Source organism: Salvia splendens, chromosome 5, assembly GCF_004379255.2.
Source record: "Salvia splendens isolate huo1 chromosome 5, SspV2, whole genome shotgun sequence".
In the NCBI taxonomy this organism is placed as follows: Eukaryota; Viridiplantae; Streptophyta; class Magnoliopsida; order Lamiales; family Lamiaceae; genus Salvia; species Salvia splendens.
In genome coordinates, this window is record NC_056036.1 from 15907907 (window position 1) to 15925683 (window position 17777).

General features: G+C 37.5%; 2 protein-coding genes across 3 annotated transcripts; one reads left to right on the forward strand and one right to left on the reverse strand.

Moving 5' to 3' along the window:
• Positions 1 to 3849: 3849 nt before the first annotated feature.
• Positions 3850 to 4260, forward strand: LOC121803892. Its single transcript, XM_042203470.1, has one exon. The coding sequence runs from the start codon at positions 3850 to 3852 to the stop codon at positions 4258 to 4260; it is 411 nt and encodes a 136-aa protein (XP_042059404.1).
• Positions 4261 to 7357: 3097 nt separating this feature from the next.
• LOC121802339 (homeobox protein knotted-1-like LET12) lies at positions 7358 to 10135 on the reverse strand. Of its 2 annotated transcripts, none has more exons than XM_042201993.1 (6): positions 9688 to 10135; positions 8921 to 9041; positions 8271 to 8464; positions 8047 to 8178; positions 7824 to 7960; positions 7358 to 7743 (listed from the first exon to the last, which is right to left on the reverse strand). In XM_042201993.1, the coding sequence occupies exons 1-6, from the start codon at positions 10015 to 10017 to the stop codon at positions 7740 to 7742; spliced, it is 918 nt and encodes a 305-aa protein (XP_042057927.1). In that variant the 5' UTR covers positions 10018 to 10135; the 3' UTR covers positions 7358 to 7739. The 2 variants fall into 2 exon arrangements, with proteins under 2 accessions (XP_042057927.1, XP_042057926.1); XM_042201992.1 differs by having other exon boundaries at positions 7358 to 7751.
• Between the last annotated feature and the right edge of the window lie 7642 nt (positions 10136 to 17777).

Here is a 17777-nt window from a genome sequence, read left to right on the forward strand (position 1 = left end):
CACTGTTGGGGCTGCTCACGGAGGGACGCCGCTGCTGCCCGATGTCGATGCTGCTGCGTCGTTTCCGACGTCGCTGCTCCCTCGTCGCTTCCGACAGCCCGCTTGGCACTGCTGCTTCATTGTAGTCGCTGCCTTGCCTCGCCGGACTCCAGCCTGCGTGACGACGACGCTGCCGTTGCTGCAGCGTCGTGCTCGTCACCGCTGCAATGCCTCCGGTGCTGCTGCCTTGCAGAAACCACCGTTGCTGCTGCTGCGACATCTCCAACGTTGCTGCCGCTGTGTCGCTGCAGCTCCGGTGTTTCTGTTCACTGCACTGCGCTCCGGACACCGCAGAACAATACTGCCCAGCAAAGTTACAGCCGCTGAGGCGTTGCCGCCGCCGCTGCTGCGTTGTCTTCAATTCCGGAGCCGAACCGACGATCGAATTGACTCACAATTCACGCAAAGGTTTATTCAAAACCTTTGGAGTCAAGGTAATCATTACCACATAATTATTATGTTATGATTACAAAAAATTAGGAATTAGATTCCTCGTGACACGACTCAAACAATCACAGAAAAGACAACGCAATTTATCCAACCACACAACGGTCAAAACATGCATTCAAGCAATTCACATTAAATTAATCCACATAATCAGAGCCAAAAATTGGCTCTGATACCAATTGTTGGGTTTGAATCCCCTCGCACAGCGGAAGACTTGTACAAAACAAATAAATCAGATAAGGATCTAATTGACCGATTATGGGATTAATCTATTCACATGTTAAACAGATAATTGCATGCTAGAACGCAAATAATTCATGCTTAAAAAATGTAAATCCTAAACATGATTTCTACGGTTTAGAGTTACCAATTTTGATTCTCCAAAGAATCGACGATTGCTTGCGCATTCTCCACGTGATGATCTTCAATACTAGACCACGAATCTTCTAACTGGTTCCCAAACTATAATCTCGATATCAGGGTGGTCTGATCTTATCAAAATACTAGGACTCGAATAAAGAAGACAAAACTTTCTCACGGAGGAGAGCTGAAGAAAAATCGTCATCTTCTAATTAGGGAGGGGACCAAAATTTTCAATAATAATAATTATTTCTGTATCATTTATTCTCATATTTATATTAAGTTCATATAGGCCCCAGTCAGGGATCTATGGAAGGTTTTGGATATGACCTCACCCAATTAGCTTTTTACTAATTAAATTGAACTCACAATTTAATATAAACTTATATTGGAATATTACGAGCAACCACTACAGAAGTAATATTGCACTGCCCATCCAAATCCGAAATTACAAGTAATCCGGGTTTCCATGTTGTTTATTGTTTATTTCCCGCGCTTAAGATACAAATGTCCATTAATTAATTAACATCTTATTAATTTCAAGAGTGGACTTAACAAGAAACACTTATTTATTATTCATGGAATAATTAAATTCTAAGTGGCTAGTTTCCGAATAATGAAAACCCTGTTCAAGCTCCTCTTGAGGACATTATCAAACGAGACTCACCTCGCGCACGATTCAACAAAATAGCAATCCTAGCACCGCTAGATATTAATCACCACTACTCAATATATCATGATTATTGGGTTGCGAAAACCCGCACCATTTGATAAGTCAAAGTAGTGCATAATCAATACCGTATGCTCAATGCTAACGTATGTAGATTAAGAAATAGTATTCTATCAAGACATAGTCTTTCAGTAGATAGCATAAAGACACGTCTTGCTGTTAGATCCATTCAGTGCTATACCACACCAACGTCGTCTTATTTCAGAAAGGCTTAGAAATAATTGGATTGACATTGCAACCTTTCACGATAGGTAGTCTAAGCCTATCTGGGTTGTGAAATCCTTCTTTTTCTTTTGCAAAGCATTGCATAGAACCGACTTTGTTACCTTAAAGTGGACGACGCCCACAACCAGTCTACTAAGCAAAAGACTTAGACTTTGTTTGCTTCTTATACATTTAAATGTTTATGAAACATCTTATAAATGCACAAGCAAACACAATGTAATAATATACTGATCCTATTAGTGCGATACTGCTCGAATAATACTGAATCGGGTTAAAAGTGGACCGTAGAGTTTTTTGTATACAAACAAGATTCTATTTGTACGAACTTGCTCGAAACATGCTTTTCAGTATACCAAACCTAACAGAAAGAATATGATTTGCGTAAGAGAGAAACGACTGGAATTGTGATTTCCAGTTATAGCTTTTGCATTTTTTAAATTCATTTTTTAAAAAAATCGAGTCTGTCTAGTGTCATGTTAAAAATGCATCTCAACCAAAATCTAACGGGTAAGATTGGTGGTACAGTGTCATTCAAAATTGTGTTTCCATTTTAACATATCTCCATTTATATATCTTCATCCTCTATAAATAGTGACTATATTCTCTTCTTTTCTCCAAACATAATCCTCCTCCTTTCATAATAATTTTTTTTAATCCTTTGTTAGTCATTATGGAGGATCACAAGAATAATATTTTCCAATCCTAAAATTTCTATTCATCCCAAAATTTCAATCATTCCCAAGATTATTTCCCCAACTTTGATAATTTTTCTTATTCTAGTGAATATCATAGTTTATTTCAAAATATCTCTCAAAACTCAAGCTAAGGTCTACAAATCAAAATGAATGCTTCAAACACTTCATAAGGCTAGAGTGAACAAGAAACATAACACTGATGTTTGCTTGGTATTTCGTTAGCACGAATGTAATTGTTGGTACCAACCAAACTAGTGTTATGACAAAGTATTCAAAATCTATATGAACAAGGAAGAACAAAAGTCTTCAAGTGGATTGCTCCATACAAACATGCGCACGATCAAGTTACTAGCGACCAATCTAAAGAGGACACTGAGAAAACTGTTTAACAACTGTTTAGTAAGAATAAGTTACTCACCATAAGTTGTTTCAAAGAGTGATGTGACGCAATCTCATGTGAGAATTGAAATTGAATAGCATTGGTTGAACTTGTTTCCATTCAGATGAACCTAGTTTTGTGCAAGCAATATTCCGCAAGTGTAGAAAGCTATCGTAGTAAAGGCAAGGTAAAGTATGATATCCACAAGAACTAAAAAAGCACGTGAGTATCTCGAATTGTTATCATTCACTATCTAGACTACGAAAAGATGTTTCCTTTATGAGTCCTAAAATTACTAACTATGTAATAAATGTAAACAAAGCAAAAGACAAACCGAGTGTTCATAAAATATGGAGAAAAGCATCCAACTACAAAGTTTCAATCTTGATTCATCTATTTTGTGTCTCCGGGATTGTTAGGAAAGTTGCGACACTAGGATAAGCCCTCTAACGAGTGCACTTACCTAGTAAATTAGATTTCAATTATCAAAATTTCCTTCCAATATATAGACTCTAACCCCTTCATATCTTAAAACTAAAGCACTCACAAAGGATCGTCTCTCTCGAGTGCAAATAATCTAAGTGATGATTATTTTCTTCACCATGGCCCAAGAACCCCGTTCCAATAAGGCATCTGGAAGAATGTAAATCAGGTAGTCAAGGAGAGAGGTTAACTGCCCACAAACCTATAAGGAATCCACTCTCAAGATCAGGAAAATGTTACTCCCGTAGTCAAATATGTAGTGATAGTTGACAACAATATTTGAGGGGGCAGGGGCAGGGGCAGGCCATCGTCATCCACCCACACGTTTCTTACTCAATAACTTAATCTTCCCTTTATAGAATCTTCCAAGCAAAGGGGGTACGTACCCCATCTTCTTCGATTTTTCAACACACACAAGAAACGCGTGTTACGCACCTATATATACCCTTTACAAAATCATCAAGTCTGATATACATATACTTCGTATTTTGATGGCTAAATATCATGAGAGCTTCACAACGCCCTACTCGGCCGTCATCAACGACGACGACGATGAGGCGCCCCCGAGCGGTTGTTTCCGGCGGTTCTGCTTCGGGCGGGGCGACGGCAGCAACTACCTCTTGCAAGAAAGCGGCGTACATGAGAAGGCGTGGCTGCCGACTCAATTACAGAAAGTGAAGCAGTGGTCGGAGGTGGTGGCGGGCCCCAAATGGAAGAACTTGATCAGGAAGATAGGCAGGTTGTGTCACTGTCAGAAGAAGCAACCGCCGTTTCAGTACTCGCCGGAGAGCTACGCCCTCAACTTCTCCGCCGATCAAGAAGAAGCTAATCCGTTGCACAGTTTCTCCGCCAGGTTTGGGCCTCGTGTGCCCATCATCAACCATGCTGCTGTTGCTTCTTAATTACTCCAATTATATTCTTTAATAAATGTATAAATTTCTTTCAATTAGTAAATATTTATTCTTAATTTTCATTTAGTTAGTTGTCTACTTGTCTGTTTTGAGTTTCATGTTATTTGACCAAATTAGTTGATTTTGACAGCTGGCTGCCATAATGCCATTAGAGCATCTCCAATGCTGACGGACGTCAAATAGCCGTCAAATAGCCTTCACACTGCCACATCATCAGCACTACAATTCTCCTGCCACATCAGCTTGCCACATCAACTGGACATCAAATAGCCATCAAATAGCCTTCACACTACCTATCCACATCACTAATAACAATTATATAATTTAATTTACACTTGTATCAACATACGGAATTTAAATTACGAGACAAATACGGAAAATTCGAATAATAATATTAAAATTTTTTTATTACATTAATATAAAAAAAAGTACAATAATTAAAAATATTACATTTAAAAAATTACATAAATTTGCATAAAAACTACCGCCTTGCAGTCCTCAGCGCCCACAACTCTTCAACTAAATCATTTTGCAGTCGAATATGAGCCTCCGTCTGACGCATGTCGGCATGTGCTTGGAGGAGGGCTTCTTCATCGTGCGGTACCCCACCTCGTACGTTGGCGGTGATGACGCCGTGGCTTGGACCTGCTTCATTATCGTCGGTGGCCCAATCAGTCAGTTGTACACCTTCATCTTCGACGATCATGTTGTGCATGATAATACAGGCATACATTATATCAGCAATGCAGTCGACATGCCACAAACGCGTTGGTCCCTTAACTGCAGCCCATCGAGCTTGAAGCACACCAAATGCGCGCTCCACGTCCTTTCGCGCCGACTCCTGCCGCGTCGCAAAGTAGGCCTTCTTCGGCTCTGATGCGCACCGGATCGTCTTCACAAAGACGGGCCACCTAGGGTATATCCCATCCGCCAAGTAGTAGCCCATATCATGCTGGTTGCCGTTGGCGACAAAACTGATGGCCGGACCGACGCCCTGGCACTGCTCGTTGAAAAGGGGTAGGCTTTCGGAGATACTGATCACCGAATACTTCGATCACGCCCTGGCAGAAATACTTCATACATTCGATGGCAGTCGTCTCACCGATGTGGAGGTATTCGTCCCACATGTCTGCCGCGGTGCCGTAGGCCAACTGCCTGATTGCCGCAGTGCACTTTTGAATAGGGGTGTGGCCGGGTCTGCCAACCGCATCGTGCCTGAAGCGGAAATACAGATATCGCTGCTCCAATTCGTTAACAATACGCATAAATAAGTCCCGCCTCATCCTAAAACGACGCCTGAAATGGTTGGCGTCAAAACGCGGCTCCTCTGCGAAGTAATCTGTGAACAGGCGCTGATGTGCAGCGTCATGATCACGATGCACCACTTGTCGACGGTGGACAACTGGTCGTGGGCGAGGTGCCGCCGGCTGCATATAACTCTGCATCCATCGATCAACCTCACGGCTCGTATAGGCATCAAGCTCTTCGTTCATCATACGCTCGTACTCATCCGCATCCCCACCACTACCACCGGCATTACTCATTTCTTAAATTGATCTTGTACAGAAAGTAAGGTAGAGAGAGAGTACTCGTTAAAACAAGTGGTGCGAATGAAAATGAGGTTCAACGCGCGTATATATAGTGTTTTGCGAAAAAAAAAAAAAAAATATTTAAATCCGACGCCGGTTTGGCGCCGATCCGGGAGCCACAATGGCGCCCGTGAGGATCGGCGTGGGAACCGGCGTCAGCGCGGGAATCGGCATGGCGACGCCGATTTTGACGCCGATTTCGCCCACGCCGGTTCCAATGGTTCGGCGTCAAACCGGCGTGGGCGAAAAATCGGCGCTCCGGTGGTGACGCCGACCATTGGAGATGCTCTTACACCTCTCTCTGACTTACAGCCGCCTGCCTTTACAGCTCTCTGACTTATCAAACTATTCTCACTATTTCAATACTTCCACCTCTATATCCTACTCTCTTAACTTTTAACTAATTAGATTTTTTTTATTTCAATCTCATTTTCACATTTCCAACCTTAACTTAATTTTACAATCATTTCAAAAAAACAGAAAAACTACTTCATAATACTTGAAAATAATAAATTACGGTAATTTAAATTGCAATTATTGCCGGAACCTAAGTCCCGAAACCTTGTTGCATAAACTCTTTGCTCCAAGAATCCGAATTGTTCGGATCCCGCCCCAATGCATATAAACACTGTTTGAGCATTTGGATCCATTTCTGACAAAATTAAAGTTAAAAAAAAGAGAGAAAGTGAAATGTGTAAAGAGGGAGTGAAGTGTAAAAAATGAGAATGAAATAAAAGTAATTACAGAGAAAAATTATTCTTAATAATATTAAAAAAAATTAAAAAAGAAGGAAAATTTGTCACAACCGCAGAGCGAGTGATCAACTGTAAGTGGAGGCTGAAAGGCAGGTGGCCGCACGTTTTTGCACGTCGCAATGCAGTCTCGCCCCGTTGAGGGAAGCTAGTTGCATTGTGAATTCTCTAATACCATAGGCCTAAGCCTCGACTGCAAATGAGTGTATTTCTTTGCAACTTGAACATCTTAGAGCATCTCTAAGGGGAGAGGTAAATGGAGAAATAAAGTCGTATAACTATCATATTTATTTTTTTCATGAAAAATTATTTTTCAATGAGAAAGATATTTGAGAAGGTATTATACATTTTTTTTCGATTTGAAGATGTATCTTTAACTCTCCATCAATGAAAAGGTTATACCTTTATGCTTTGGAATGCACTTTTGGAGTAATTTATCTTTTCATATACCTTTTCACTTTGGAATCTGTTAATTTTTTAAAGGGTATATTTCTCTTTTTGAGAAGGTAAATAAAGAATATATCTCTTTTATTTACCTTTCCTCCTTGGAGATGCTCTTATAGCTGTGTATGTCCCACAAAAACTCGTCACAAATTAATTGGCACATTTCTTTTTTGGTAAAAATTACTACTACTAGTTTATTTGTCTCTTCTAATTTATTTTAATGTAATTTTTTAAATTTGGAATGTATAGCAAAATAGAAGCATGTGCTGATGCTAGTTTTCCGAATCAATAGAATCCATCGTCTACTCATAAGCACCACCAAATTTATACACAAAAACACGGAAAGGACTGTGTTGTGGCAATCGATACAAAAAAAAAAAACAAGACAACTTTTCAAGGATCCTACTCGTGTAAGTCTAGGTATAAAACACCACAGCTGATATACAAGGCAACAATTCATATGTTTTCAAGCAATATATAAGCCATTAAGGGATTTCGCCTCTCATCCCATGCCTAAAATTACCCTAATACGGCCACACCAGTCCTTCCCCTCTCTTGTTCATAACTGCGCATAGCTGTTGATATGGTGTGGTTTCTGATCAACACGACGGAGAATATATGTGTCTGTAGCTCAACTTTGAGAGTGAGACGAGTTCTTCACGAGAATCGCTCATTAGCAGTTTTATCACCTGTGCCACTATATGATCAAAGAATCAAGCAGGTGGATGTCAAAATGTTTCTGATCTGGGAACACAGAAGATGAGCTTACCTCTTTCGCTTGCTTTTCGGAGTAGAAGAAGAAGAAGGATTGCTGTGCCAATTCCTTTTTCTTTGGTTGATGAACCAGTTGTTTATCTGTTTTAGTTGCAAACCAGTTTCCTGTACCAGCCTCGCCTTATCTTCCTCCTGGCAGAGCATATTATATGATATTTGGAGTCGAGACATGAAAAGGATTAGTTCAACACAAAGATGTTTGAGGTCAACGCGCTTACTGTAGGATAAGGCCATTTGGCATGTGACTGCCACCATGCTTTCAAGACTGACGTGGTATCACCCGGCAGTTTTCCTGCTCTTCTTTTTCGTAGTATCTCTTCTCTGATATCCAAAATCTTCTCCTTGTAATCCTAGAAAGTGCAATTGTTTTTGTTAAGACATTTTGAATCTCAAAATTGGGCTCAAGGGAGAAGTAGCTTCGTGTTTGTAGTTTTATTTTCACCTGTTTCAGCTCGTGCTTTAACTCTTGCCTCACGCGCTCCATGAGGGATCTCTCAGTTTCAGTTGGTACCAGGGGACCAAATCCCATGTTGTCTCCACCATCGAGGCTTTCATCGAATAAGTTAGCCTCACTATCAGCCTGGTCCTCATCATCGTCAGACATGGTTGCTCCTGAACCTTCTCCTGGTGCTACACCTGTTGAGAATATGCCCAAGACATGAATACAAATTGTTAGGGTCTGATCCATGATGGTTGAACAGGGAAATCGATGAGGAATGATCTAGATGAATTAGGTCGATAAAGAAGCATCTGCACACATGGCCTATTGAGATGAAAAACAAATAACCTTTAAGCCAATGAAAATTAACAGTGGCCTAAGCAGGGAGACTGAGCATAATTGGGCAGCACAAGATACTTCTCTAAGAGAGGCTGTGTAGCCCAACAAATTAGACATGAGTGTAGTTTTTAAAGCAATATTACTCTGTAGCTCCTAAAACTGATAACAGGCCTTTTCACTTTTCCACGCATTTTTGCAAATGACTGAACGAAGGAAAATGGGCAGTGACTATGATAAAGAGTTTCGGTTATGAAAAATAGATCTTAAACTGAAAATGCTTGCAATAATAAACTAGAATTGAATCCGATAATGACCTGTCAGGCTTTGCAGCGATTGCTCAAGCTCCCAACATGCCATGACGGCTTCCATAGCATGAACTCGGACATGTTGTTGCAGTTGTTCTTTAAAGGAGGATAACAATAGGACATAATGTGTCTGCAAAAAGTTACAAGTTCAAGACTTGGGGGTTGTGAACATCATAATCGATAATACTACAAGTTTCTAGTTTGGTTAAACTTTGGAGTTTCCTATGTGCTTCAAGAGCACATGTTGCGGTTTATCAATTTGGAAGGCAATAACTAATGTTTTCCAATTAGAAAGTATCCCAATAATCCAGAAACTATGTGTGCTTATTACAATTTTAGTCCACAGATGAAATATATAGATAGAGAGGCCTTCTTCCATCTTGTAGATGAAAGAGTTTATAGTTTTTCCAGTTTTTGTGGAGAAGTCATAGAGAAGCATGTGACAAGTGTAGCTACATCAATCTCCAAAGCACTAAAATACAGAGTTCCAGTTGTTATTGTAGAGATAGTAAGAGGATTAATTTCCTATAAACAGATATACTAGCTAGTGACATTAGCAAGGGTTGAATCCTGTAGGAATCACTAGTTCCATGAATCATATCATCAGATCGAGGTGGTGAATGGATAAACGAGACCGGCCAAATTAGGAAGCAAGCTAAATAAGGATTGAAACAACAATTGAATTGAGGAGCAAAGCATATGTAGGATTGAAACAACAATTGAGGAGAAGAGAAGAGAAAGTGAAGTGATTAATTTGAAAGAAAGATAGTGATTACCATGAAATTGTCGAGGTCTTTGTGATCGAGAGGGTGGTGGGCGAGGACGGAATATTTAGAGACGAGCTCCTGAGAGTGGGCGAGCTGAGCGTCGATTCTGGGGAGCTGGTCAACGGGGGTGGCAATCCGGAGGCAGGAGACGTGTGCGGAGAGAAGCTGGTCGTACAAGGGGTGGGTCAGGATGTCGGCCTTGCACTTGTCCTTCTCCCAATTGGAATTGGAATTGGTGTTGAAGGTGGGGGGTTTGTCGTCGAAGAGGGCGGAGGGGTGGTTGTGGTCTGAGTAGAGGGGCATTTCCTGGGAGAGGTGGTCCTGCTGCTCAAATGCCATGGCTGATGTGTCTTCCTTCTTCCTTCTTCCTTCTTCCTTCTTCCTTCTCTCTCTGCTATTAATGTTTTGAGAAAAAGAGAGAGAGAGTTGAATTTGGGTTACAAGTGTAGATAGCAGAATAGACTCTCTTTTTTCTTTGCTTAAAACAAAATTTTCTAGCTTTTACATTTGGTGGATAGGGGTAGAATGGTCAATTGGAATACTATGACTCACTCTTTTTTCTTTTTTTTCTCCGAGAAGTAACTCAATACTACTTCCTCATTTCACAATATTTTGGATAAAATTCAATAGTTTGGGAATTGATTAAATATTTTTTTGGTAAAGAATTAAATGGAGTAGTTTCTATTATTAGGATATTTTGGATAAAGTGGGTATATTTTAGGGTTTAAAGTTAATATACTATGTATTTCCGATTGTGTTGATGAATAATAAATTTTGCAATCTCTGTAATTTTTTGGAGAGTAAAAATCTAATTAGGGATGTCAATCGGGTAAACTCAATAGGTTTCAGGCCAATCCTCCTTGAGCAATGAGTTAATCGAGTTACTATCGATAAAATTAACATTAATTAGACCAATACATAAGACCATGCTTATCGATCATTTTTTGCCAAACCGTCATATCATCATTAAAAAAAAGAAAATTATAAAATGGTATCTCTCTCCTTAACCATGGTTGCATTTCGTGCAACCACATGCAGCTGGTCTCTATGTCTTTTTTTAAGTCCGCCAATGAAATTATGGTAAATGATACAATCTTATAAATATTTTTTTATAAAATTTATATATCTTTAATAGTAGTATATTATATTAAAAATTAATAACCCAAATTTTTAATGAAAATAAAAATTAATACATATGGGTGCAATTAAATAGGTAAAATATGACACTTTTGTCGAAAAAGTTAGATTCAGAAAAGATTAAAGAAGATAATCCGATATAAAATAACCCCACCAAAATTTAAGAAAAGGTCTATGATGTGTTTGGAGTCGGACAATCAAATGAAAACATTGTCTCCCGTCCTATGTCTTTGGTGCCAAATCTTGATTATTTTAACCCCAAAAGATAATTTTCACTAAATAATACTCCTATTAATTTAATCACAACGATAAGAAAGATGACAATAATTCTATTGTTCTGACAAATAGTTGATTGTGTACTCTTATTTTAAAGTACTATCATTTTTCTATAGGAGTATTAAATTTGGCGCGCATTGCGTTATTTATTATGGTGAGACATCATACAAAAGCAGGAGATTTTTATGTCTGCAAATAAAATAGTCTTTCTTGGTGATAATGTCTTTGTTTAAACAATTGACTAGATTTGTGATTTGTCATATTCATCAATTGGCCAATTGGTTTAAACCACCGAAACCGACTACTAATCACGGATATCAACTTTTTATATACTGATTTCTGTAGTTAGAACCTTACGATTATTAGATTTCAAATAACTATATTAATTAGAGGTAGGAGTTTCCATCATTAGGATATTTTGATTAATTAATTACCTATCATTTTGACTTTAATCCGCGAAAAAAATGAGATATATTTCGTTATTTAATATAGTTGTTGGCGATGAGAATCATCCATTTTTCTTGTATTTTAAAATAGATGTTTGTTAAAGTCATATTTGCAGTATTAGTAGATAATAATAGGAGTACCTCGTAATCGAAAATTACTTGTCATAATTTGAAATTTACGTAGAGCTAATGAAATTATGAAAGTAACAAGTATTTTCCCTCCAATTTGTATAGGGTAGATTTGAATTTATTCATAATAACTAGTAAAAATTTAATACTCATTCTAAAACATTTGTGCTTGTAGTTGTGCCCATTTCTACCTTTGGACTAAGCATTTATGCATGTGGCTCATCTTTTAAACTGTAAGAAGTAGAAGCAGATAAAAATAATTGGGGTATTGTTAGTGAAAGAAGGGCCCGTCTTATTAGAATGAAAAAGTTATAAAAAATAGAAGTAGAGATAATATATTTTCTTTCTTCACGTAATAAATAAAATAATATCTCTAAAAATCTAGAGTCATCAAGTCTAACATCTACTTTGGGATGGAGATAGTTTCTATTTTTATGAGACCAACCAGAATGATAATTTAGTCTATTTTAATGAAACGAAGATAATATAGAATTACTAGAGTACTACTCCCTCCGTCCATGAATAGAAGTCCCGTTTTTCTATTTTAGTCCGTCCGCGAATAGGAGTCCCGGTTCACTTCTACCATAAATGGTAGGGTCCCCCCTTTCACTAACTCATTCTACTCACATTTCATTTAAATCTAATATATACAAATGAGACTTCTATTCCACTAACTTTTTCCACTCACTTTTCTTAATATTTCTTAAAACCCGTGACGCTAAGAAATGGACTTCTAATAGCTGACAAATATATTAATATTTTCAATCTAAGACAAAATTCATGGTCATCTAGTAAATCCCTTTACTCGATTTGGAAATTATCCGCATTCGGACAGGATAAAGATTCAAATCTATTACTTACTTACACGTAATAAATTTGGAATTTTATTGTTCAAGATAGCACTGGAAAAAACTGTGAAAGAAAATAAGAAAAACGGAAGAACAATGATGGAATCTTTGTTCAAATAAAAGTCCATGATTGTTTCAATTCAGTGGTCCTGTGACAAGAGAGCTTTTATTTTATTTGGTCTTTTTTGGTGGGAGTAGAGATGTGTGCAATAAAAACAAGTTGGGCAAAATTTCTATGGGGGACCATTTTTGGTGCAATGAACTTATTCCTAGCTATCTATCTCTTTATTCATTAATTCTATTTTTCGTTTTTTTCGCCAACTAGATAATCCATTTTCCACTACAACAAAAAGAGGAGAAGCACAATTGGGATATCAAATTGTATCCTAAATATAAGTATAGATATTTCATATATTTGCAAATATTAGCTTTATCACTAATGAAATTTAGATTTGGCGCAAGTTTCACGCACAACTTCAGTAAAATTAAACCAAAAATAGACTTGTATATTAAATCACAATATGTGGGCATGTTCATTTAAAGTGTGCTAGTTAGGATGTCATTTTTTCATATTAAAAATAGATAATAGCACATTACATCACGAATATTTGGGAGATGTTGCAATTCGTCCCAAATTTGAAATTTTCGATTAAGACCCAATGTATAATTCGTATAAAATTAGTAATTAGACATTTTTATACTTTTAGCAGGTGTTTGGAAATTAAGCTGTATTTACAGCAATGGCCATATATTTAGATTTGAGTTAATTTGATGTTTAGAGTACTCTATTAAAAATTAAGAATATCAAATTAGTTTAAATTTAAATCTTCCAAATTAGGGTATTGTGCTTTGATTTGAAACAAAATATTAAAGTTCATTATGAATGTTGGTGAAATCTAAAGAGAGCTTAACAAGTAATACTAAGATCTAAGGCCATCCACAACGCTGTTCCTATACCGTTCCTAAACCGTTCCTTAAACCACTATTTGAGGGCTCCACTGTACTTTTTTACTCCATTCCTTAACTAAGGAACGGAACCTGCAACCCTCGTTCCTTAACCGTTCCTTAAATTACTATTCATTCAATTTCATTTTTTTTAAATTTCAACTCAATTCAATTAAAAAAACAAACACATTTTATTAAAAAACACACAACATTAAAACAAAGTTACAACTTAAACTTAAAAAAATAAAAAGCACACAATTAAAATCATAAAAAAATAAAAGTACACAATTTTAATAATTTCATCCGCCAAAGTTTGCCCAAATGTGCTCAATTAGATCATGTTGGAGTTGGGTGTGGGCGCTAGAGTCGCGTGTCCTTGCACGAATAGATAACCGTTCTTGTATAGACGGATGCGCTCCACTTCGAGGCGGACTACTTGCGGTTGAGCTTCCGGGGGATTCGGGGTCGAACCAATTTCCCGCCTCGGGTCCTTCGTCTTGGACAATCATGTTGTGCAAGATTATGCACGTATACATGATGTCGACCATGTTCTCCATGAACCACGTACGAGCCGGGGCTTTGATGATGTTGAAGCGCGCTTGGAGAACCCCGAACGCCCTCTCCACATCCTTGCGAGCAGCCTCCTGCTTCTGCGCAAAAAGAGCCTGCTTTGAGTTCGCAGACCCACTGCACGTCTTCACGGCAACGGCCTCGAGTATAACGGTTGGGTGGGTACCTTTGTGGCCGCTCGTGTAGGACCCCTTCCACGCCACCGGGCAATTCTTCCATTGCCAGTGCATGCAATCGACGCTGCCGAGCATCCCTGGGAATCCGTGCACTGTTTCGTGAAGGTCGCGTACTAACCTTGCGGCGGCTTCCTCCCGGTTACGATGGATGTACGTACGGGAGCGACGTTGGGGCGGAGCGGCTTCTTCCGCCTCCCGTCGTCGATCTTCTTCAAGTGATTGTTCCAATATTTGACGCATTTGTTCATAAGGATCCATTAGTTTGATTAAATTTGGGAGAAGGAAAATAGAGTTGATTTGAGATGAAAATTGGGGTGGAAATAGAGAGAAATAGATGTGTGTTTGTGATTGAAATGAGTATGAAATAGGAGTATTTATAGAGTAAATAAATAAATAATAAAAAAAAACCAAACGGCTATAAAATTAACGGTCTCATTACCGTTAATAAAAAAAATTTTTATTTTTTTTTATTAAATTCGAAATTTTTTTTAAAAAAAATGAATTATTGCGTCATCGGGACGAAGCCCACTCGCGGGGCAGCGAGTGGGCTTCACGCGTCGAATGGGAGTCCGCCACGTCGCCTCGGCGCGTGGCGAAACGTTTCGTTCCGCGTTCCGGAGGAACGAAACGCGGCACGGCATGGGAACGGTGGCGGCACGGAATGGCGACGGAACGCACGCTGCAACGCGTGCCGCCGCGAAACCGTTCCTCCGGAACGGCATAGGAACGGCGACGGCACCGCGTTGCGGGTGCTCTAAAACATAAGAAAACGTGTTGCAAAGTAATGTGGATTGATACAAGTTGTGATTACGATATTTAGAATCTAAAACTATCGTAAAGCGCACACCTCCTTCAAATGGAATTTGTTGCATTATACATATGACAGGCATTTCCATAAAAGTTCTAAAATCATGACTATATTATAATCTACTACTACGTTTCTCCAACTTAAAATATTCCTTTACCCATTTTTCAAATAATAATTATTCTTATTAATTGACCAAAATATATCTTTTTCAAAACTAAAAGAATAAAAATCCTATATATTCATGCCTTGTTGTAAATATTAAAATGAAATTTATTTTTGAGATCATTCTCCAGTGGTGAAAAGAATGGATCAAAGTTATTGGGCTTATATTATCAACAGATCTACTTATTACTCACGAATATTGGATAATACAAGCCCAATTATATAAAATGTGTACTGTTCTTCTTGAGGATGTAATACGCTTTGTACCAAGTACATTAGTCAGTAATATATATACCTATATATATATATATATATATATAGTTAATCATATTGAAAATAATTTCAGAGGCATTAAGTACTTAATTGGATTAAATATAAAAAATTGTTTTGCTATAAAAATTTACAGAGTAAAGGTACAACTTGGTTTTTTCCGTGAACTTTAAATGTTACATGAAAAGTCATGAACTTTATCGAATTGTGTAAATTTCTCATCCGACCCGACCCGACCCGATAGAATTCCAACACAAAGTCCTACGTGACGCGCCGGAGGCGTGACTTGGCAAATGACAAATTTATCGTTAAATTAGAATTGTGGAATTAATGCCACTTTTATGTTGAATTCGATTCGTGAAATTCGATTTGAATGTTTATGTCGATTTGTATGCTGAATTCGATTTGTATGTTTTCATTTGTTCTACTTGTATGTTTGTGATAAGTCTAGGGTCAGAGATTGCAAAGATAGAAGAGAAACAATCAAATTAGTGGAGTTTGCCAAGTTACGCCTCCGGCGCGCCACGTAGGATAAGTAATCGTGTCGGAAATCTATTGGGTCGGGTCAAATGGGAAATTTACACAGTCCGATAAAGTTCATGACTTTTCATGCAACATTTAAAGTTCACGGGAAAAATCAAACTATTTTAAAAGTTGACGACTTTACATGCAATTTTCCCTACTTTAAAATTGATGCTTCATTCAACCAAAGATATTATCCTTATGAATAGCATATCATAATTAAGATTCCCAGTTGTTTGCATGAAAATATGGAGATTTATTGAAGCAACTCCCACTGCCTAACTTGGCTTCCATGAGAAAGAGAAATGTATTTTTGAGTACTGACCCTAATTACTTCTCATCTTTAATTTTTTAGCCCATTCTAACATTAAACACAACAAAATTCTGTCACTGCTATTAATACCCGAGATCTCATTCTCAACAACAATCATCAAATTTCCAACACTTACGAAGGATTACATATGATAATTTACGTTTTGTGCACGCACGAGACAATTGATCAGATTGATTTGCAATATTTTTTTGAAACTGATCGAAATTTTACCAATTTTTATTTAGCAATTCCCTGTCCTTACTCGAGTTTGTTATATAGCACAGTTGTAGGAATTCGAAAATAACATTGGCTGTTACAGAGTTAAGACGTTTAATTTACAAAATTAGTCATAATCACATATAAACTTTGAAATTTGAAAAAAGAGCCTTGATGTAAGCTATATAGTTGAGTGGGAAATATGATACAATTGAGGCAAAGTTACAAGAAGTGTTGGCACTTGATGAGAAAAGAAATTAGGAATATCTAGCATTAAGTCCTAATGAATGGAATTTCTTGGTAATGTTAGGTGCAAATAATGTTGTCTTCTATGAAAGTAGATTATGGCGACAGATTCTTAGTAAGTACAAAAGAGTATCTTGGAGTCTGATGTGATAGATAGAAAATAGATTTTGAAAGAATAGTTGGGAAAAGGAATAATTTGGTATTCTATGTTGTGTTAATACCTCCAAAAATTTGTTATAAACAAACTAAGTATCCTTGATTTTACTATGTTTTTACTTGACTATTGGTGCATGGGCCCACTTTTAGTTCATAACAAGAGATGCTGCACAAAATAATTGTTCTTGCCCAAACCACTTTTTATTGCACAATTCCTTTTACAGTCCAACATCTACTTGTTTGATTTATTAACTGATCCAACTGACATTCTTTCCAGAATAAAAGCTTATAACAACTTGGATAAAATTTATACATGGATGTATGTTGGTGGATGCTCATTTTCTTATTTTAAACTTCTATTCATGCTTTATACATGAGCAAAACAAGTAAAACCTTAGTTGTATTGATCAATGCCTAACATTTAACAGAATTGGTAGTTGATACCAGTTTTGAACTGAAGTAGTTACCAAAGATACTATACATTACTTATCCACAATAATAATAAATGCTAAGGTTCTAATATGGTGTAATTAATTGTTTATTTGGAAATATATGAACTCAGGCACAGAACAAATGTTATATTAGACTAGTTCACAATTCAAAGAGAAGGTGTCAAAGTATAAACAAATTGTAGAAAATAATGAGTGACATTTATAGATGAATAAAGAAGAATTTACAGCAAAAGGAACTGTTCCTCTCTGCACTACCTAAATGCGTTAAGACCAACTATTTCTAGTTAGATAGTCTTAACTCTTTGGAGGAGGATGACCTAACAAACTCATCATCATAAAAGAATAAGAAAAAAAAAGCTATTCTTATAGCTACGAACCTTTTCGATTTCAATTTAATGAAACCTAATTGTAGGTTGAGCCCTCAATG